Source organism: Alnus glutinosa, chromosome 9 (genome assembly GCF_958979055.1).
Source record: "Alnus glutinosa chromosome 9, dhAlnGlut1.1, whole genome shotgun sequence".
NCBI lineage: Eukaryota > Viridiplantae > Streptophyta > Magnoliopsida > Fagales > Betulaceae > Alnus > Alnus glutinosa.
The window spans coordinates 19,335,772-19,358,727 of NC_084894.1; the positions used below are offsets into that span (position 1 = coordinate 19,335,772).

Below are 22,956 nucleotides of genomic sequence, written 5' to 3' on the forward strand. Positions count from 1 at the left end.
GATCTCCTCAATCAAGCAGACACTTCCGATCTCATAGCATTCCCTCTGCTTCTTGCCGATGTCAAAGATGTTCAGCTCCACTGTCATATTGCCGAAGGAGATCTTCATTACCCCTGTCTTACAGTTGATCAGGGCGTTAGCCGTAGCTAAGAATGGTCGCACAAGGATCACTGGTATTTGAACTCCAACGTTCTGTACCGGCTCTGTATCTAGCACTATAAAATCTACGGGGAAATAAAACTTGTCGACCTTGATCAAAACATCCTCCACAATTCCTCGTGGTATCTTAACTGACCTATCAGCCAACTGCAGTGTCATGGAGGTGGACTTCAATTCTCCTAACCCTAATTGAAGGTAATCCAAATAGGGTAGGAGATTGACACTATCTCCAAGATCAAGCAGAGCCTTCTCAATGTGGCTGACTCCTATCGTGCAAGAGATAGTAGGACACCCAGGGTCTTTGTACTTGATAGGTAGCTTGCATTGGAGGATTGAGCTGACTTGCTCGATCAAACAAACCTTCTTTGGGACATTGGTTTTCCTCTTGACAGTGATCAAGTCCTTCAAGAACTTGGCATAAGACGGCACCTGCTGGAGGCATCTAAAAACGGAATGTTGATCTGCACTTGCTTGAATACCTCCAGAATGTCCTCAAACTTTCCTCCTTTCTTGGGTGCTAGCAATCTGTTAGGGTATGGCGCCTTAGGTACAAAAGACCTAGGAGGAATCTCAATAGTGGGAGTGGCTGTAGATGACTCCGCATCTTTCTCCTCTGTGCTCCCACTTCCTTGTCCTTCTTGTGCAGCAGGGTTCTCTTCAGGAAGAACCACTTGGTTATCCACTTGTCTCTTTGACCTAAGTGTGACAATAGCTTGCACATGCTCTTGCCCATGCACTGCATTTGATGAACTTCCCTCATGGAATTGCAACTTTGGATTCGGCACAGGCTGACTAGGGAGCTTTCCCTTCTCTCTCTCCCCCAGGTGACTAGCAATTTGCCTAATCTGGGTCTCCATCTTGGCAATAGCTTGAGTGTTCACCATGGTAGCATTCTTCACATCATTGATGGATTGCCCTATAAGCTGCATGAAGGCCTTGAGAGTGTCTTCCAGAGTGGACTGTGAAGAAGAGGCTGGGGCTTGACTGGGTGCTTGGTATGTTGGTGTTGGCTGCGCTGGACGACCTTGATGATGAACCAGTTGGTGAAATCTATGGGGGTATTGATTAAGGGTTTGATGAGGGGGCCCCCCTTGATTCATTGGTTGGTTCTGCTTCCACGAAAAGTTAGGGTGGTTGCGCCACCCAGGATTGTAAGTCTCAGAAAATGGTCCATTGGATTGCTTCCTAAAGTCGTTGAAAGTGTTCACTTGCTCCATTGGTGACTCGACAAAAGCCGACAAGGATGGGCAAGTCTGTGCTAAGTGCATGGGACTAGCACAAATGGAATGACAATCAACAAGGAATGGGTTCGCAGCATTGATGGACTTGCTCACGACGAGAGCTTCGACCTTCTCTGTGAGGGCATCTATCTTCCTATTCAACTCAACATCTTCTTTCACCTCATAGATATCTCCCTTCTTTTGGATGCGAGCAGCTTTATCTCGATAGCTTGAAAAATCCCACTGCTGGGAATTGTCGGACAACTGATCTAAGGTCCTATACGCCTCCTCTCCCGTCAAACTCAGAAATGCGCCTCCATTCATTGACTCGATCATGCTACGGTTGGATTGAGTCAATCCTTGGTAAAAGAATTGCACAAGTCTCCACTTCTCATATCCATGTGGAGGGCATTTAATCAGCATATCTTGAAATCTCTCCCAACTCTTAGAAAATTTCTCATCCTCTTCTTGAGTAAATGAACTTATTTCTTTCCTACACTCATTGACTTTGGACATGGGGAAAAATTTATTGTAGAACTTGTTCAGCAAGTTTTCCTAAGATGTGATTGAACTAGGCATGTTTGAATCCAACCATGCCTTGGCTCTATCATGGAGTGAGAAAGGAAAAAGCCTAAGGTGCACAGACTCTTCAGAAAAATTTTGAAATTTAAATGTGACACAAATGTCTTTGAATTTCTTCACATGGCTATAAGGATTTTCAAGGTCCAAGCCATGGAATACAGGTAGGAGTTGGATGACATGAGGCTTGAGGTCAAAGTGTGTGGCATTGGTTGGGGGTAACACTATACACGAAGGAGAATTTGTCGCAACGGGTGCAAACAAATCCCTAAGTGTCATAGTATGATCAACATTCTCTCCCCTATTCCGCTCATTCTCACCCCCATGCATGTTATCTCCCATCTCAACAGAATTTCTAAGCCTTCTCCAAAGAGTTCTCTCAATCTCGGGATCTAAAGTTGTCAAGTCTAGATTCTTAACCAAAAGACAAACAAAATAAAGAAAAGAAATTGTAAGTAGGGAACAAAATTCTCCAAGGTACAATCTAGGTTAGTTCCCAGGTAGGTGAGGGGGGTCACACGGACCTCTTAAATCCCAAGACCTTTCATAGCCAAAATTTACCTCGATATTGCCCCTTAGATAGCTAAGTAGACCCATACTTGTAAAATCCTTTTTTTTTTTTTTTTTTTTTTTTCTTTTGAAGATTAAAAGAAAAATAGCACAAACAAAATGAGAAAATTGAAGATTAACACGAATACATACAACAAAACAAAGATACCAAAAAGGGTAAAAATTAAAACTTACAAGATTGGACCAAAAAAATGTTTTGGCAAAAATTTCTGCTACTGAACTTCTCTAAGAACTGCCTCCTGTGTTGAAATCAATCGATCGATCGACAATCCGAAATTCTGCAGAACCAGAACCAGAAATAAAAACAGAAACTCTGTTTGTTTGTTTTTTTTTTTTTTTTTGTTAGCACAAAACAGAAACTAATCAATAGTAATATGAAAAATAAATCTACCTAACTAGTAGAAAAACAAAATTAATAATAAAAAAAAAAAATCCAATTTTTGAACCGATTTCCCCAGCAACGGCGCCAAAAACTTGTTGTGAGTTTAAAAGAGTACTCGCAAGCGCATGAAAACTTGTTTAAAAGAGTACTCGCAAGCGCACGAATCGTTCGCAATATAGTATGTGCAAGTGCGAGGTTGAATCCATAGGGAAATGGTCAAGAATCAGTGTCTTGTTTAATCAACCTCATTTTAACCTAGTTCCAAATGTTTGAGGTTTAAGCATGCATTATGACACTAATTTAAAAATGATGAAATAAAATGTGTAAAAAGAACTAAGGCTAAGGAATCCACCAAACCAAATCCAACAACACACACTCTTGGTTTCTACTTGAACACCCAAAGAACATTTAAGCTTAAGGTGTCATTCAAGTTTCTTAACCACAAATCTTAGAACCATTAAATGAATTAAACTTAAAGACAAATCACAAAGAGTACCCGTTTGAAATCAAATCATCCATTGTATCCATTTAAAGAACAAATCACAATGGATATCCTCATTCAAACCGATAAATTAATGTATCCATCGGTTGAAACACATTAAATGTCCTACTTCTACCACCAACCACATTCATTCTAAAAGATAAAGCATTAAAGTGAATGGAACTTGACCAACATATGGATAGATCATTAAATGTGCAAGTAATATAACAAAAGTGTGAGTGTTATCAATGGTAAGGTTTCATCCTCAACCTTAGTTGAGAGTTCTAGCCTCCCATGACTAAAAACACCACAAGAACTTGAAGAACAAACATGAAATTAGAAGAAAAACTTTACAAAGAGAAGTATCTAAAGAAAAGAGCTACTGAAATAAACTACAAAATGCACGAAATTAAACCTAGCTACTGCTCTGAGAATTACTCTCCAACAAGGAGGCATGGCTGTGGCTTTATAGAAGGAAATTAGGGTTAGAAACCCATGTAAAATGACTCATCTACCCTCTCTAGGGTTCCTCTCTTGCTAGAGACAACCAAGGTCATGAAACCAGCGTGTTCTCCTGCGAAAATCAGAGGGTGAAATACTTTTTGTCATGGAGAAGCCCCTGATTGGGCGTTCTGGTGCACGTCTGCAAAAGTCAGTTCTGGGAAATTTCGATCGATCGACATCGGGCAAAATTTCTATCGATCGAACTTAACATTCGATCGATCGACTTTCCAGGATTTCTGAATTTTAGAGTATTTCTCCTTGAAATTTTGCCATTTCTCTCTTAATGTCCTACAAAATACAAAAACTAGCCAAAACATCAGAAAATAACAAGGCCAAAGGTCTAACTAATGTTAATCAAGGGGTCTAAATATACAATATTTGGCACTCATCAGGAGTCTTTAGGGTTTGAGTGTGTTGATGGGTAGATCTATAGGCCTTTGGGGTGTTGGTTAAAGGAAAAATGATGGTAGGAAGAAAGTTTGAGATTTTTTTAAAGGTTGAATTTTTAAGTTCAAGATAGAGTTAAGAGGGTAAATGAGTGGTTTTTAGGGGCCCTATGGGAGTTTGGATGAAGGGTGGTTCAGAAAAGATGATGAACAATGTCATTGTTCGAACCACCGTTCTAACAAGACTTGGGCAACAAGTCTCATTCGAACTGCCATTCTAACAAGGCTTGTTCAAACTGTTGTTATAATGAGGCTCATATGCACATCCTTTTAACAAGGTCACTGTTCTAACGGGCACATATCGGGTAAACTGGATGAAGTGTTAAAAATCTTAGGTTTAGGCTATAGGTTATGGATTTTGGTTTACGAACCCAAACTAACAATAGAATACATTGCATATGAGGGAGCTGAGCTCTTTGAGGGATATACTTTGTTGAGGATTATTACGACCAAGGTGAGTAAACTCACGTGAAATCCTAAAACAATGGTTTTTAGCATGCTTATTTTGATATGAAATGTGCATCTTTATACTGCCATAAATTGCCTTTTAGATTATATGCTACGAGTCCTATGATTTGGAATGAAATGTGGGGGCTTTTATACACTCAATTGCATGGTTTACAAACATGAACATAAAAATAATGGAAGATAATTTGTATGACATGGCCATAAGTGAATTATTGATGAATATGTTGAAAATAAACTTTGTGGCATGTGCATACTAGTTTATATAGATTTGACCCTATGGCCTAGTTATGCCAATTTGTATATTGGATTTGAGTACTATTGTGACTGGCGCAACCACCTAAATGGTGGGGCCACCATGGTACGAGTATCACTAGTTGAGTGGCTCAACGAAGTCTACCGCTAGGGACTCTCTCGGTGCGACAGGAGACTTCAGAGGGGGCGAAGAAGTAGCTTCGCGAGATCCAGGCGGGGTTCGATTTGCGGCAGGAGAAGCTGAAGACTTAGAAAAAAGCTCGTCCAAGCTTGGGATCCTCCTATCCTTCTAGGTATTCTTCTTTGGGGGCTTCTTTGTTAAGACCGCCGTTGGAGTCGGTGCCCACAACGCCCAAGCAGATTTATCCTACTTCTTTTTGGCCGACCCAGAAGACCTGGTAGCCAGGGCCTTGCTCTTTGACTACTGCCGCTTCATCAGGACTTTCCCCTTCAGAATTTGATATCCAAACAACTCCCGGAGGGCGGCATTGGTAACACCATATCAAAGCCCCTTTCGGCGTTTGTCTTTGGTTTAACGAACTTAAGGGCCGCCTTCACCTGCTTCTTTTGGTCGCGGGTTAGCTTCGGGAGTTTGTCCCATTCCTTCAGTGTGCCCCATTGCCGGGGCACCTTTTGTTCCTTTGGAAGAACTTCACCAATGGGAGACTCCCACTATCCCGAGACGTAGAAGAACTCCTGGTCCCAGTGCTTGTTGTTTGAATAAGGGCCCTTAGAATCTACCCAATCAAGCCTCAGCTTCCCTCGGGCAGCGAAAGACATTGTCCTGGAGTCTTTGAAAAGAGGACGGTAGATGGTGAAGATCTCCGACAGAGACATCATGTGCTCTGGATGGATCATTGGCCAGACCACGTACGACCCCAAAAACAACCTCCATCCGTTAGGAAGCACCTGGAATGAAGACAGTTGGAGGAAGGCGAGCAACTCTCGGATGATGGGTTGGAGGGGGAAATGAAAGCCCGCCATGAGCATCCGCCTATTAAGGTAGATATCCCCGAACCCAGGCTTCGGGAAGACGTTCCCATCCGGTTCAGGAAAATGGAGTTTCACGGATGTCGGGATATCATAATTATGGCGGAGGATGGCCTCGTCCGCCGGCTAGTACATAGAGCATGACCCACGAGCATGCTACATGTCTAGTGGAACATCTCCGAATAGCAGAACTTCGCTCGTGGCGGAGACTTCGCCGCCCTCAATAACCAGCTCAGGCTGATCAACGTCGAGGAGGGCAAGATCGATATTTCTGTCATCGTCACCGAAGAAAGAGGCCAGAGAACCGTTGGAGGAAGACATTGTTTCTGGTGAATGGAGGATTGAGTTGCAAAGCTCAAGAGAGAGAAAACTTTTAAAGGCAAAGGCACGAATGATGGAGAGGATTTCAGAAGAGAGAAAGGAGGTATTTATACTAGAAGCCCCAGAACGTGTGGCATGATCGCAACAGTTGTCATTAAATACCCGAGATAGGGATTCAACAATTCCACCCCGAGAAGTACAACGGTCAAAATATTGGAGTCAGGCGACGCTCGAGTTTCTAGTGACCTTTTAGTAGCGGTACAACCTTTCGGCCTTCCGAGACACGTGGCAACATCGTATTGGAGGATGGAAGGTAATCATTGAACACACCACATGAAAACCCAGAATGTCGTACATTGAGAAGTGTAACTGTTAGAATGTCAAACGAGCCTGTCGACACGTGACACATGGAGACAACCCATTATGACTCGACGGTGGACCACCAGATACTGGATGCGTGTCCCAACTTACGTCACGGGTATGGAGTCTCGAGGATTACAGCTGGTGAGAATTCGAGACGACGGCACGTGGGAATAGTCACAGTACGTGGCATAAGTACAGTCAAGTCGTCTGAAATCCCTGGAAAATGGAGGCCCAAGTTTGAAGAGTGGTAATAATTCGGGTTAAATACCTAATTGCTTCCTGTGGTTTCAAAACTTTATTTTTTTTCCCCTGAGTTTTCATTTTTTTTCATAGGAGGTACCTGTACTATGGGAAAAGACGGAAATGGTACCTCCGTCCATTTTTCCGTCCAAAACTAACAGATTGCCACGTCATCCAACACGTGTCGGTGTAATATTGTGACACCTATCCCCTAGCACCACGTGAATACTGACTTGTAGTTTGACATATGTATGTGAATTATGTAACTTTGAACCCCGAGTGGTTTTATTAATTTCATGTTTTGCCCCATGTGGTTTCATTAAGTATCACAAATAGTACATTGGTTTTTCAATTGTATACCCCTTGTGGTTTTATAAATTTCATGATGTACCCCCTATGATTTTAATAATGCTCCGTTTGTTTCAGCGTAAAATGATTTCTGAAAAATGATTTCGGCATTTTCCGGTGTTTGGTAGGGGCGAAAATAATAGTCAACCGGAAAATGATTTCTGTTTAACCAAAAATGCTTAGTAAATTTCAGAAAATGATTTACGCTTTTTAAAAGCGTAAATCGTTTTCCGAAGACGCCAGACGCGGTCGATCTATTTTAAACGACACAATTGACGTTCATGTTCAAGCAGCCGACCACCATCGAAATATTGCCGGTATCGGAATCCGACAACATCCGGTTAATGTCGCCGGAATCCGACCAGCCCAGATTCCAGCAACCAATCTGGCCAGACCGGCCGGATTCCGGCCATCTAACCGGATATGGCCAGAAAGGCCGGATCTGGCCAGAATGACCGGCTGGCCGAACGGATCTGGCCAGATCCGGCCAGCCTGCCGGATTCCGACGAAACTGCCGGAATTCGGCCACTTTCGCTGGAATCCGGCTATTCCAGATTTCGACGAAACTGTCCGGATTCCAGCCTTTATCTCGAATTCTGGCTATATTAGTCGGAATCAGGTAAAAATGGTCAGAATCTTGTCGGTCAGTGACCGAATCTCGTCATCGATGATTTTTATATTATTTTATATTAATATTTATATTTTTTGAATAAAAATTAATTTTTATAGGTTAATATGATTGAATGAAAATATGAAAAATATTTGTGATTTTCTGTACGCGCTAAACACCGAAAAATGCTTTCGGGAAAAAATATTTTCCAGAAAAATGACTTCCCTGAAACCATTTTACAACGAAAACCATTTTACGTCGAAACAAACGGAGCATAAGTATCATAAATGGTGCATTGGTTTTTTATTTTATGGCCTTTTTAGAAAATAAAAATAAAAATGTAGGGGTAGCTTAGCCATCCCTTTGGGCCACATAGGGGTGGCCGGGCACCCAATGGGGGAAAACCTTTTTCTTTTCTTTTTTGGCCCATGGGGGTGGTTCAGCCACCCCATGGGGGAAAACCTAATTTTTTTTTATTTTTTTCCACTTTGGCCCTTGGGGGTGGCCGAACCACCCCCGTGACCCTTGGGAGTGGTTCAGCCACTCCGAAGGCCTCTTTCTTTCTTTTTCTTTTCTTTTCTTTTCTTTTCTTCTTCTTCTTCTTCTTCTTCTTCTTTCTTTCTTTCTTTCTTTCTTTCCTTTTTTTTTTTTTTTTTTTTTTTTAAATATATATATATATGTAGTAGCCACATCAACACTAACGTTGCATCTGAGGACAGGTGTCGCACAGGTACACTAACACGTGTCCGATGACATGGCTAGATGTTAGTTTTGGATGAAAAAATTAACGGAGGTACTATTTTCGTCTTTTCCCATAGCACATGTACTTCCTATGAAAAAATGAAAACTCAAGGAGTAAAAAATAAAGTTTTGAAACCACAGGAGTGTGTAAGGTATTTAACCCTAATAATTCCCATTATCCAAGCTTTAAGCTCGGATAAGGGAATTGGTAGGGTAACTGTTGGGAATAATCTCACTCCGGCCCCGCCCATATTCAGAGCCACAAGCCTGACAGCCCATGTCTATTCGGGCTGGAGCCTGGGCCCAAGGCCCGCTTGATATAAGCCTGCAAGAATAGGCAATCAGAAGTCCCGGTCACCATACTGCCCAGAAGGAACACAACAGACTAGAAGTCTATTATGTCCGACCCCAAGTATCCAGGGAACGAATCCCGCGTTATCCCTAATATTTAGAAACCGTGCCTCGCCCTAAATAATCTAGGATTTATGTTAATCCTGGATTTACCTCTGTAAATCTCGCCTTGAGATTATTAAAGAAAGAGTGTCGACATGGAAGGTGGGCGGTTATGAGCTAAAGTCTGAGCTCGACAATGTTCCTAAGGGAGGGAGAAAGAGACAAAACCTAGGGGTAAGAAGGTAATTAACACCCGACTTCTAAATATGTCAGGACCTCAGGCACGAAAGCAAGACTACAATTTTATACACTTTTACTCAATACACACTTGATGACTGACTTAGGCATTGGAGGGAGGAACGCCGGTCAACCCCAGCGTGTTCTCTTCACTGTGTTTCTTTTGCAGTGAACAGACGACGAAGACCAAGGAAAAGGAGTGAGCTGTCACAACCATATCAAAAACTGTACCAACACTTTCTAGCTCCATCCATGATAAAGCCACTTCATCCATTTCATAGTGGGTATGGACCTCGGTACATGGATGGAGGCTTGGAGGGTAGTGGAAGACTTGGACCATACATTCAATGGTTCATGAGATTGGGACCTTAACTTGGATTGACAGATTCATAGGTGTGTATTTAAGGATACCCGACACATTAGATCCCTTCTTTTCAACATGGTTGCCGTATTGTAGAAGCACTACTCTTCAGTAGCCCGAGCTCTTCTTGTTTTCCCTCCCCCCCCCACCCTCCCTTTTTTATTTTTATTATTTTTTATTTTTAAAATTTTTTTAAATACCTCAGCGGTACATGTAGTATGGTCATAATCAAACGATCGCCTCAATTTTAAAAAGCATCGCATGTGATATCTCTCATTAATGGAAATACTCATTTGGTACTTTCATCTAGGTTCTATCCATTTTCTTTTACAAAACTCCATGTCACTACCAGTAAAAACGCGACACATGTCCCTGTGACGACAACTCAGCATATCTTATGACATTTTACGATACCTATGGTATTTATTCCAAGTCAAATGCCACATGTACCTACGAGTTATTTAACCCTTTGTTTTTTTACAACCATACATGATTTTTTTAATGCACATGGTATAATTTCATGAGATGTGTTATTTCTACATCACTTTGGTTTACATTAAGTTTACACCAAGACGCATAGGGTGTGGGATCCATGTATATGAGATCCACATGTGTAGGTCCCACGCCTTATGTGTCTTGGTGTAGACTTGATGTACACCAATGTGATGTAAAAAATTCATTACCCTAATTTCATTGGTTTTATGCGGAGAAGTTACCAACCGGCACTTCTACAATTCAAAACTTGATGAAAATACCAATTTGTCGTATTGTCAACATTCTGATATTTAATTGTTAAAATTAGAAACTAAAGACTTATATGTCACAAGGCCAAATTAGGAGATATGGGACAATTTTGCTTTTAAAATACCGTATTGCAACTTACCGTATTTTAAATGTATAATAGGGTAAATGTTTAATAACTCCTTGAGTCAATGCGCGATTTAAATCGATCCCTCATTTTTTAAAAATCAATTTTTGCTACTTAATTTTTTCGCGGATTTGAAATCAGTCATTCCGTGATTTTTCCGTCCATTTTCACAACTTCCGTTAGTGCCACGTTAGCCTTTTCTCCAAATCATCTTAAAATATTAGTTATTATTATTATTATTATATTACAAATTTAAAAACTTAAAATTTTATTTTTATTTTAAAAAAATAATAATAGGAAAAGGGGGAGGGGTTTGTGGGTAGCCACACTCCCCTTGGGGAGGGGGGTGAACTGCGAGCCACCTCTAAGGTGGCTCACGACCACCCCAGAGTTTGGGGAGGCCACGCAACCACCTCCAAAGGTTGCCAACGCCATTTTTGGGGTGGCTCGTGGCCTCCCCCATGGGCTAGGGGTGGCCGCACGGCCACCAAACCCATCTGGGGTGGCGCCAACCACCTCAAACTCCCCTGACTTTTCATTTTTTTTAAAAAAATAAAATAAAAAATAAAATTTTAAGTTTTCAAGTTTATAATAGGATAAAAAAAATATATTTTAAGATGATGTGGCGAAAAAGCTAACGTAATACCAGCGGAAGTTACAAAAATGAACCGAAAAATCATGGAATGAATGATTTCAAATCCGTAAAAAATTTAAGCAGCAAAAGTCAATTTTTCAAAAGTGAGATCGATTTCAAATCACACATTGGCTCAAGAATTTATTAGACATTTATTATTTTTTATAATGAAAGTATCATATTGCTATTACTTATCTAAAAAAAAATTTCCTAGAAACTGGACTGTAGGGTCAGCTTGGGATACCATTACCCAACTGGAATGCTCAGATTTGACTCCTTACACAAACGCCCCGGTCTTAAGCGATACTTATCTCTTGCGATGGGTCAGGTAGGGGTTTACCCGTCCCACTGAAGGTGGGATTGGGGGTTTCACGTCAAAAAAGAAACAGGAATTTCCCCACAACCTAATATCTACAAGTACCATGTGTCCCTTAACATATATAAACATATATTTTTTTAATAGCATATACTTCCCCTTTGAACATTCAGATGATGGCTGGGCGACGGCAATATGAAAGATTGACTGTAATACAGAGTAGTTCATTAGATGATCTACTTATAAAAAAAAAAATAGTTCGTCAGATGATCTGAAACAGTTAGAATAAATTTGTAAGATTCCATACCCAAATACAAAGGCTAGATAATTGGCTACTACGCTTGATAATATGCAACCTTCAATCCATTTTTCTTTTTTAATTTAATTCAAAAATTATAAATGAAGAAAACAAAAATTTCTCATAAACATGATTTCATGAGATTCAAAGTTCATTAACACAAACTGATTCTCTTTGTCCCCAAGATTAATTCTAGGTTGGTCTCTTCGTGATTAAACAAATTCTGATCACAAGAACAAAGGTGGAGTTCATTTTCTATAATTACTGCTAGAACCCACAACAAGATGATAACTGAGCTGGGGTGTCCATAAATGTGAAGTCTGCTGTATAGAGCTATGGCGCTCCTTGTTCAAGTAGAAAGTTCCACAACTGCACCACAAGAAAGTATTTAAAATTATTTTCTCCAAATAATATTCACAAAAGATCTCACTGGAGTAAAACAAACAGAAATTTTGTTTATCAAGAGTGGTTTCCATACTCAACCTTTCCAGGGTACAACAAGAAAAGCTAATAAAGAGAGATAAGGTTTCTACCTTACACGTTATTACAATTCTTGATCAATGCCAAGCTGTGCTTTTGCTGCTGCCTTTTCAGCTTCTTCTAAGACAAAATTTTTAAGTGATTCGACGTCCCTTGGTCCTGATAATTTGTGCAATATGCAAAAGGAAAGTCAGATCTCCTGGTTACAAGAATAACTTTTGCTTGGACAAGGCTCAAAGCATCAGCCTAAAATTTACTACATAGCACCACTTGGCTCGTGTCAAATCAACCAAACAAATAATGTACAGAGCACAAAAAACGCTGACATCTACAGGGCTTCAACATAACAATTTAATTTCTTTCATTGTGTGAGCATGATGCCCCAAAAGATTTTTTTTTAAAAAAAAATAAAAATAAAAAAGAAGGAAATACAAGACGATAAATTACTGAATATAAATTTGGAAGCCTAAACTTTTCATACTCATAAATGTAAGACAGTTATTTGCTAACATTCAGATCTACTCTAGACAAACATTTTCCTCCTCAATTTGACTTTTGTTTCAGTGGTACAAGTCATAAAATTGCCATATTTAGCTAATGGACTTTAGACCTAATGGCAATTTCATCTCCCACAAGTATAGGGTGGTAAGTGAAATCAAGAGTTCAAATCCCATTGAATGCATGATTAGTTGCCAAGCAAAAGAAAAAAATTGCTATATGTAGAAATCTGGAAGCCTGAACCTATTTGTGGAACCCAAGTATTTGGCCAGAATCGAACTAACATATCATCACGTATTCAGCATTGCTCAACACGAACTATGCTATCATCATTACCACCACCATTTCATTTTAAAGCTTGCTCTCACTGTCTTCATATCCCAAGAATTATTCCACATCCATCAGTCTCTATGATCTAATCATCAATTCCACTGCAACCATCCAACGAGCAGGAGTTTGGTAATGTGAAGTTCCTTAAAAAAGCTTGCTTGGAAGAATTGAGTGCTCTTGATAAATTGGAGGAGGAGCGTGGGTTAGCTCTTGAAGAGAAGGTGAGGAAATGTTTGGTCATTAGAGATCTGGAAAATACTATTCTTCAGGAGGAGATTAGTTGGAGACAAAAGTAAAGGGTTCTTTGGCTTAAAGAGGATGACAAATGCACAAATTTTTTTCATTGAGTAGCCAACTAGAATAGGAGGTTCAACTCCATCGTGTCTCTCTATGTAAACGGCTTAGTTTCTTCTGATTAGCCAATTATTAGCGATTATGCTGCTCAGTTTTACGAGACCTTATTTGCATAATCGTACATTTGGCGGCCTATGCTGGATGACCTTGCTTTCGACTCTTTGGATGCGGCGGAGACCTCTTCGTTAGAACTTCCTTTTCAGGAAAAGGGGGTTTTAGAGGTAGTTAGAGCCATGAACAGAGATAAGGCTCCAGGTCTTGATGGTTTCTCCATCGTGTTCTTCCAAGACTACTGGAATGTGATCAATACTGATATCATGGGGGTTTTCCATGACTTTCACGCTCATAGTAAGTTTGTCAAAAGCCTTATTGCCACCTTCACCGCTCTAATCCCGAAGAAGTATAGGGCGATGGATCTTAAAGATTTTGGGTCTATTAGTCTTGTGAGTGGAGTCTACAAGATCATTGCTAAAGTTATTGCGAATAGATTGAGAAGGGTTGTGGAGAAGGTTATCTCGAAACCTCAGAATGCTATTGTGAAGGGTAGGCAAATCCTTGATTCAGTTCTTATAGCAAATGACGGTTATTTGCTAACATTCAGAGGAAATTTAGACAAACATTTTCCTCAATTTGACCTTTTTTTTTTTTTTTTTTTTGTCATAAAATTGCCATATTTAGCCAATGGACTTCAGACCTAATGGCAATTTCATCTCCCACAAGTATAGGGTGGTAGGTGAAATCAAGCGTTCAAATCCCATTGGATGCATGATTAGTTAACTACCAAGCAAATAAAGAAAATTGCTTTATGTAGAAATCTGGAAGCCTGAACCTATTTGTGGAACACAAGTATTTGGCCAGGATCGAAGTAACATATCATCACGTATTCAGCATTGCTGCTAACACAACTGTCAACGTGACCTAGCTATCATCATTACCACCATCATTTCATTTTAAAGCTTGTTCTCACTGTCCTCATATCACATGAATTATTCCACATCCATCAATCTCTATGATCTAATCATCGATTCCGATGCAACCATCCATCAATACCATCACTATCTTTTTTTAAAATATCATGGATTTTCTTTTAGGACATTACAACATCATGACTACCAGTCATCAATATCATAATCTATCACAATCACATTTGGCTATCATCATTATCACTCATGAGCCATAACTCATGCCATTCTAATTACAACCACCAGCACCATTATTCTCAACCCCACATCTTATGATGCCCATACATGATCACCCTTGCCACCACTTTGGTTATCGTGTCAACTGATATGAAACTATTGTTTAAGTAACATAAGATGTCAGAAACACATATACTATTATATTCTGGTTTGGGATGGAAGCACTGAGTCCAAGGTGGAGCTATGAATTGCCGCTTCAAAATACTTAAGAGGACTAAATCACATCCAAGCATCGATACAACTTTGCTCACTTAAGGTATTTCAATTATGTAAAGATAAGCAACTTAATTATTTGCATTCTTTTACCAATAATCACAACCAAAGATTAAAAACATACAATTTCCAGCACCTGTGGAGTTTGGAGTACAATTATAATTGATAGCTCCAATATCTGATCAACAGGTATAGACATATAAGCATCCACACAAATTGTTAAGCCCTAGGTTTATGAATAACATGTGAATATTTGTGATGCATGTCCCTCAAAAGTGGCATGCTCATACGATATGAAAGGCCAAGGAGTATAATATGTTTTCATAGTTTTGGGCCTTGTCACATAAAATTGATATTTTCATCTTGTACAACGTCTCCAAGTAATGCTGTAGCTCCAACTTCACAACTATCTAGAAGGCAATTTAAGCTGCTGGACAATATGTAAGACCAACATGTATAATATGTATTAGTTCTTTGAAGTGCTCGAGAATTATGGCTGATATATGAAACTTTTCAGACTTAATTTGGACGAAATCTATTTTTTTTTTATAAGTAATTTTGGCGAAATCTATATGAATATATAAAGCACTTTCAATGCTTCCTTATAGAAGCTTTTCAAAAATGCTATTTCACATAAGGTAGCTGAAGTAAATGCACAAGCCTTGTCTGCTTGGAATTTCCGTATAATTCACAAACCTAACAAAAGGATACCGTTAGATTCTCCTATATCACTCATCTTTATCGCTTAAATGAGTAAGAGCTGGTATGTGCTTCTCATTTGTGAGGACATTTTCACGAGTAATGCTATAAGGGGGACAGGACATGAGTTCTCCCAAAGTGATGTGCCTTTAAAATTATCATTAGATCAAAATTCAATAGTGATTTATCACACATCTAATGGTAATTTTAAAGTGGCATCACTTTTGTGAGAACTCAATTACTCCATTTCCAGACTTGCATGTTCCCCACCAAATTGCAATTTCCAATGCGAAGCTATATCATTGGGCACATAAAAATTTGCACGACATATTCACGCACTAGCCTACAGAGTTTTCAGCCCATTTAACACTATTGGCGTTCCTTGTCTTGACCTTTTTATTAGTTATTTTGAAACCTAAATATATACTAGGAACCACACTAATAGTGCCTCAGTTGATGTTTTAAATGCTTTGCTTCTTAAGTAGGAATTTCAAAGGCATTGGAATAACATAATCGATGAATATCGACAAACATTATGACAGCAACACAACTGAACAATGAAAATAATATGCAATATCCATCTAGCAAAGAGAGAAAAATGTGAACTTTACCTTGGTATTTAGCAACTTCTTCTCCATCATAAAAGACCTTAAACTTAGGATACGAATGGATATCAACTTTGGAACACACTGGTTTACTCACAGCGCAATCAACCTCTCCAATTTCTACCTCATCCTCTCCCTCCATCACCTTCCCAAGTTCCTCCCACAATGTCCCCAAGTTCTTACTGAAACCCAATTTGACAAAAATATAAAGATTAAAAAACATAAAAAATAAAAATTCCACAATTTAATTCTAGCTTATTCAAAAAATATACACATATATATACATTCCATAATTACCAATGCTTACACCACGGAACGCAGAATTTCACAAACCACGCCGTGCCTTTCTCCTTCACCTAAACAAAAAAGATATACCAAAAACTGAAATTTTTGGTTTTTTCTTCCATTGATAGGCAAATATCAAGAAATTGCATACTACGCTCTAGATCGGACGGCTACAAAGTTGTTAGGGCTCGGATATTAAACATTTCCAAGCGATAAAAAATGAGGTGCTTATTTGACATGTGATATTGAGCGCAAATAAGGAAATTGAAGGGGTTAAAAGATAAATTAGGGATTTTATTTTGGGGGTCGTTACCTTGTCGGAGAAGGTGTCGGCAGTTAGGGTTATGACTTCGGCTCTGGTGTGAATCGTTAGCCGCAGAAGAAGGAGAAGGAGAAATGACACGAGAGTGAGAGAACGAGGGCTCGCTTTCATCGCTGATGATTCTGAACAGAGTCTGAAGCGTTTCTTTTCCGCTGATAGATCGGTAACACCCTGAGAGCACAGCCCAGTTCGGAAAAAATGTATTCTAGCTTTTGTGAACATGCAGGAAGAAGGGAGTTTAAGTAACATGTGCTTTGCACGTGAGATATATCCCTCATTTTTATTTTCTTTAAAAATATAATTTTTTATAATGGTTTTGAAAAATATTTTTATTTTAGTTTGAAAAAGTATTTTGACTTAAAACAAATGTGAGAAATGCTTTTTGGTGGGATTAGATTTGAAAAGTATTTTGTGTTTTGAATTTTTTTTGTTTTTATTTGTTAATTGTTTCGAAAAAAAAAAAAAAAAACAAATGTGTTTTTTGTTTTAAAGATAGAAAAGTGTTTTTAAAATTGTTACCAAACTAAGCCTATACTTTTTTTGTTTTTTTTTTTTTTTTTTAAAAGGGATATACTTTTCTTCTCTTGAGAGAAAGTAAAAAAAGATAAAATTAAGAAAAGCAATAGACTTACAACTCTTTTGTATAACTTGTTGATGTGTTAGCATGTGATTGAAAGGACTTTTTTTTTTTTTTTTTTTTTTGGTGGGGGGAAGTCCATTACCCCTTTCAAACTACTATTTAATTGATAATATTTCTCAAACTAACAAAAAATTGTCACCGTCACCCCAAAGCAAAAAAAGATGAAAGGAAAAACTACATTTAAGCCTCCAAACTACCACCATTTTTTAGGAATAATTACACCACTGGTCCCTGGGGTTGGCCTAAATTACGAATCATTCAATATGGTACTATAATTACAAATCACTCTCTGAACCCGTTTTCTGTCCACAAAGTCCATTAGTAGATTACAATACAAATGATATTTAGAGGTTGTTTTTACTATTTATATGACGTGACAAACTAAAGAATTCTGTTAACTTGATGGACGAAAAACGGGTTTAAAGAGTGATTTGTAATTATAATTTACAACAAAAACTCTCCATGAACTTTTTTGTACTACAAGGAGTGATTCATAATTTAGGCCAACCCTAGAGAGTCGAGACCAGTGGTGTAATTATCCTTGTTTTTTAAGTAGCACATTGAACTACTAGCACTCTGGGCCCCAAACTATCAAAAAGTACCAAAAATATCACTTTTGTTGAAATATTCCTATAATAGCATTGTCACATAAAAATTTAAGATATGAAAAAAAAATTAAATTAAAAAAATAAAGGGGGTGGCCGAACCACTCCCAAAGAGCAAAATGGGGGTGGCCGAGCCACCCCCGTTTAGCTATGAGGAAATATATCTAATAGAATACTAAAAGTGAATAGTTAAAATAGTTAAGTCAGTGAGAAGTTAATAATAAAATAGAAAAAAGTAAATTTTAGCTAATAAAATTTCTTGATTCTATTGTTTGCGCTTGTTTTTGTTTCTATGTGAGTGTAGGCTTCTCTCTTCTTCTTCTTCTTCTTTTTTTAGTTATAAAAAAAAAAAAAAAAAAGGAAAATATTAATAAAATATAAAATATTTAATAAAAAAAAAATACTCCCTAAAAAAACATTAACTAAGGAAGTCCTCTGTGTTTTTCTTTCTTTCCTTCTTATTATCAATTTTTGCCTCCAACTCTTAGTTTATAAATAAGTCTTTATACTAGGTATAAACTAGTAACTGATTTATTGTGCATTAAGCAAACTTTTTTTTCTTCTTTTATTATTTTTTAATCAAAGACTTATTTAGATATCAAAGTGAAACCCATCGACACCCCAATAAATTTTCTTAATTATATTTGTTTTGTAATGATCGTAAAAACGTAAAAAACATGCAAGAGCGTGCCATTCACACCGCACTAACAATTTCCTTTCCCTGCTCTTTGATAATGTTATGCAATTTTGGGCATTGCCATAACCAAAACTGGAGAGAAGAGAATGATTGCCTAAATGAAGCCTTTTTCTGATGAGTAATGTTACACATTATCCCTCTGTCCTCTTTTTGTCCTCCTAAAATTGATGTGGCTCTTAAAATTACCATTGGATCAAAATCCAAGAGTGATATATCAAAAATTCAATGGTGTTTTTAAGAGCCACGTCAATTTTGAGAGGACAAAAAAAAGATAGGGAGATGATGTGTAGCATTACTCTTTTATGATGCAGACACCATGGAAGGTCAACATTTCACTTAGAAGGCAACCTGTTTCTTCTTTACAATCTTGCCACAGATTGAAGAAACCATTCTTAAGCAAAGCGGATAAAGACTTGAAGTAAATCTAGTTCAACCAAAAAACAGAAGTCGATCTATCTTATTCACAACTCTGGAAATTCATGAACAAACTCTGAACAGAAACGAAGAGGAAGAAGAACCAGAGTGAGAAAAGCCACAAAAAACTAAAATAAAAAGGAAAAAAGGAAAGAAAAGAAAGCTGAATAGATAGAATAGATCAAACTAGCATTCTAATCAAAACCCATAATCATATCATTCCCAAAGCTCTTGATGACCCTTGGCGCCCTCGCAAACTTCTTCGTCTTCTTGTCGGGTGGCGCCGCCCATGTTGAAGGCAGTATAACAGCCTCTTGCTGAGCCTCAACGACGTCCCGTAGCCTTTCCTCGTCCACACCAAAGGCGGCAGCGAGCTCAGGGCCTAGCATGGTCCGGAGAACTGAGCTCGCACCAACCAAGAACTGTGGCCGGTTCTTCCGTGCCGACGTTGTGAATCCAAAGAACTCAAGCGGACCAGTTCTTGACGCAATTTGGCAGAATGGGAAATATCTTGGCACCCAAAACACGTCCCCTTCCGTTATCTTAGCATTCATCGCAGAGGTTCCATTCGGAAACACAACCTGTATCGTTCCAGATCCGCTTAACACAATGCCGTACTCTGTTGCAGTTGGATTCACATGCGGCGCCATCATCGATCCCTGTCATATAAATGTATATATCTATTGACTAAATTGCGGTTTTCATGAATCATATATACATGAATATAAGAAACAAATATAGTGGAATGGATTACCGCAGTGAGATTGACGAGATAAACGCCAATTCCGGAGCGTTTGAGAGGATCATAATCAGATTCATCGAGAGCGAGGCTCCATCCATAGTTGTTGCTGAAGTCGGGGCGTCTGTCGTAGAGGTTGTACGAGTCAGGGGATTTGCCGGTTCCCTTGTCGCCTCTTCTCTTGGTTTCCTTTCCCAACATTGAATTCAAGAGCTTCCTCCATGACCAGGTTTGCTCTTCTTGATGATCATGATCAGGTTCTTCTTGGAAGTCCAGCACCATTCTCTTGAGGTGTTGTAGTCTGTCTTGGTCTTTCATTTGCAAGAATTTTGCCCAGACGCTTGGGGAACGAGCATCTGGCACGTACACGATCGGACCCTCTCGTTGCCTGGTCAAGATCTCTCTTACTTCTGAGAATGAGACCTGTGATGGAGGCTCTATTAGTTGCAGGTTTTAGTATTACAATCTGCTAAAGAAGTTAACTGTTTGCTTACGTTAAATGCATGCGAAAGCGTTTCACGATCAAATCCAGCAAGAACAGAAGTTGGGTAGGATCCTCCACCAATGAAGAAAGACTGCAGAAGTGAAAACTGCAACGTTGGAAATCATAGATAGAAAGAAGAGGGATTGAAAAGGTTGTACTTGTCGATGAATGTACCTGGAAAGTACCGAGGCCCAAGCCCTCAGAAGTGTCAATGCTGCAGATAATGTGAAGCCTCTGCCCCTCCCCTGTGTTCACCAAGTAGAATGCCGAACCGGCTGGAAGCCGGTACACGTCCCCTGTCTTCAATCGCCTCTCCGCCAGTGCATCTTTGTATATAAATCCAATCTTTGCTTCCCCTGCAACAAATTGTGCTTACAAATCAATCATCAAAGACCCACCCCATCAACCGAATAATGCTACACCCATTTATCATACTTATATGGTTTTAAAGTGACTTAATTTTTTTTTTTTTTTTTAAAGAATAAAAAGAGTGAATATTTATGGAAATTAGGAATAAATTGTGGAGTAAAGTTGGACGTCTACTCTTCCAATACTAATTATTCTAAAAATTGTTTAATACTAAGTTATCCTAAAAATTAGAAGATAATAAAGATTAATTTGATAGGAAATCCTGAATCTATTATGTAATTAATATTCTAATTAGAAAAAAAAAAAAAAAAAAAAAAAAAAAAAAAAAAAAAAAAACATGCATTTCTCTGTTGCATGGTTCTTGGGTAGGAGAAAGAGAGAGGAGACATCAAGTATACGTACCTCTGCGGATGAAGAGAATCAAGCTGGAGTCAAGGTACTGAGGGATGAAGAGGGTCTTGGGCTCCATGGCAATAAACCCAATATGCATGGGCCTATCGACAATCCTTCCTCCAAGGCTTCTCACCACTCTCATCTCCCCTGCATCGGTCGTCACCACTTTCTTTGAGTCTTGCAACAAGAACCAGTCCTCTGTTTCCTCCTCCTCTGTTTCTTCTCTTTCTCTCCTCCAGTCTTCCCTCCCTTCCTTCTCCCTCCGCCAGTCTTCATCTCCTACAGAACTCACAGCCATTGCCAATCCATAGCACAGTACAATTACTAAGACGAAAAGGGCCGCTCTGCTTCCCATTTTTCTCTTCTCTCTATCACTCGCAGGCTTTCTCTGTGGCAGTTTCTCTGCTGGGTGGAGGGGTTTAAGAAGAGGGGAGAGAGAGAGTTGAGGGGGACGCGTGTCGTGCATGCAGAGTTCGTGGGTTTGCTGGCGGGTTTTGGTTTAGACACAGTTGATCAGATCCGGCAAGCAGCATCCGGTCACTGAGAGACAAAGTCTTGCTTGAATATCTCAAACGAAACATCATTTTCAGATGTCTTTACTTACTACTAATTCTTCGCTTCCTTAATTACTTCGAGCGTCCACGTGGGTGAAAGTTATCAAATAGTGAGTGAATGGTTCTTTGATAACTCTCCACTTATTTCAACTATACCTAAATTTGTCTGTTAATAGTATTCCACTAATTTTGAGTTGTTTAATTTAATTGTACTAGAACTTTTCCCTTCTTTAACGATTCTAGTAGAGAAATAAGCACTCACAAAGCATTAAACAAAAAAATAAAAATAAATTAATGCTCCTCTTTCTAAGAGTTGTTTGGAGTGAGATATATGGAATAACCCTGTTTTAACAATATAGTTGTCAATAATATATATATATATATATATATAACTTTTGAAAAAAAAAAAATTTGTATTGACTAAAGAAAAATGTTCACATAACCACCAATGTGCCTATAACACCACGTATTTAAATTAGGATTAAGAACACCCTTAATTTAGGAATAAGTATGTTTGGTATAGTTGGTCTAGCTTTAAATTCCAAAAAAGAGAAAAATGGGGGAACTGTTGGACACTTAGGGTATTTATGGAAGACCGATCGAATGGTTGGTACCGATGAAGAAGGGGCATTGATCAAACCTTTCATGGACCGTTCCAACGGTACAGCTTAACAAAATATTCAAACTGTGACAGTCCGCATGCAAATGAAATTATACCATTTTAGCATGCATGGGCGAGAGGGGGGGCGGGGGGGAAGGAATATTTGTAGCGACCAAGATTGGGGTTTAAAAGGAGATAAGATAAAGATAGGAATAAATGAAATCTGGGCTAAATTCTAATTAAGAGAAATCATCGGGTCAAAGTCGAATTTTAGAAGACTTAAACTTGTAGGCATGTCCGTAATTAACAGAAGTAGAGGGGTCAAAATCTTATGTTAGAGAATGCAACGTGATGGCCACAGTTGCAATTAAGATAAGTTTTGGGGTCAAAAGTAGAAATTCAAGAAATTGGAACTTGGTGACCAAGTTTCTAAATTTTATAAAAGTACCCCTTCCCTTTTTTGTTTCGCTCAGCCTAACCCGAGACGCACCCGATTGTTTCACAATAGAAAGGAAGTATTGTGTAAGTCCATGACTTAGTAGATAAATTGTTATAGAAATAGTTTTATGCAACGATATGAACCTTAAACTTAAATAACATTATGTAACCTCCTTTGATCATGCATAGGTTTTCTTTCACAAAACTCATAAGTGTTGTCTTCATTACTATGCCATAGAAAAATGTGTTTTATTTT

The 22,956-nt window shown here is 38.8% G+C and overlaps 2 protein-coding genes across 3 annotated transcripts; both read right to left on the minus strand.

Moving 5' to 3' along the window:
- Positions 1 to 11,883: 11,883 nt before the first annotated feature.
- LOC133877079 (protein disulfide isomerase-like 5-1) lies at positions 11,884 to 16,986 on the minus strand. Of its 2 annotated transcripts, none has more exons than XM_062315314.1 (5): positions 16,758 to 16,986; positions 16,457 to 16,515; positions 16,166 to 16,341; positions 12,320 to 12,420; positions 11,884 to 12,150 (listed from the first exon to the last, which is right to left on the minus strand). In XM_062315314.1, exons 1-4 carry the CDS (start codon positions 16,875 to 16,877, stop codon positions 12,326 to 12,328), a joined length of 450 nt encoding a protein of 149 aa, XP_062171298.1. In that variant the 5' UTR covers positions 16,878 to 16,986; the 3' UTR covers positions 11,884 to 12,150; positions 12,320 to 12,325. The 2 variants fall into 2 exon arrangements, with proteins under 2 accessions (XP_062171298.1, XP_062171297.1); XM_062315313.1 differs by having other exon boundaries at positions 12,315 to 12,420.
- Positions 16,987 to 19,136: 2,150 nt separating this feature from the next.
- LOC133878192 (vicilin-like seed storage protein At2g28490) lies at positions 19,137 to 21,663 on the minus strand. Its single transcript, XM_062316706.1, has 5 exons — positions 21,117 to 21,663; positions 20,520 to 20,701; positions 20,356 to 20,436; positions 19,877 to 20,284; positions 19,137 to 19,781 (listed from the first exon to the last, which is right to left on the minus strand). Exons 1-5 carry the CDS (start codon positions 21,571 to 21,573, stop codon positions 19,317 to 19,319), a joined length of 1,593 nt encoding a protein of 530 aa, XP_062172690.1. The 5' UTR covers positions 21,574 to 21,663; the 3' UTR covers positions 19,137 to 19,316.
- Positions 21,664 to 22,956: the final 1,293 nt, after the last annotated feature.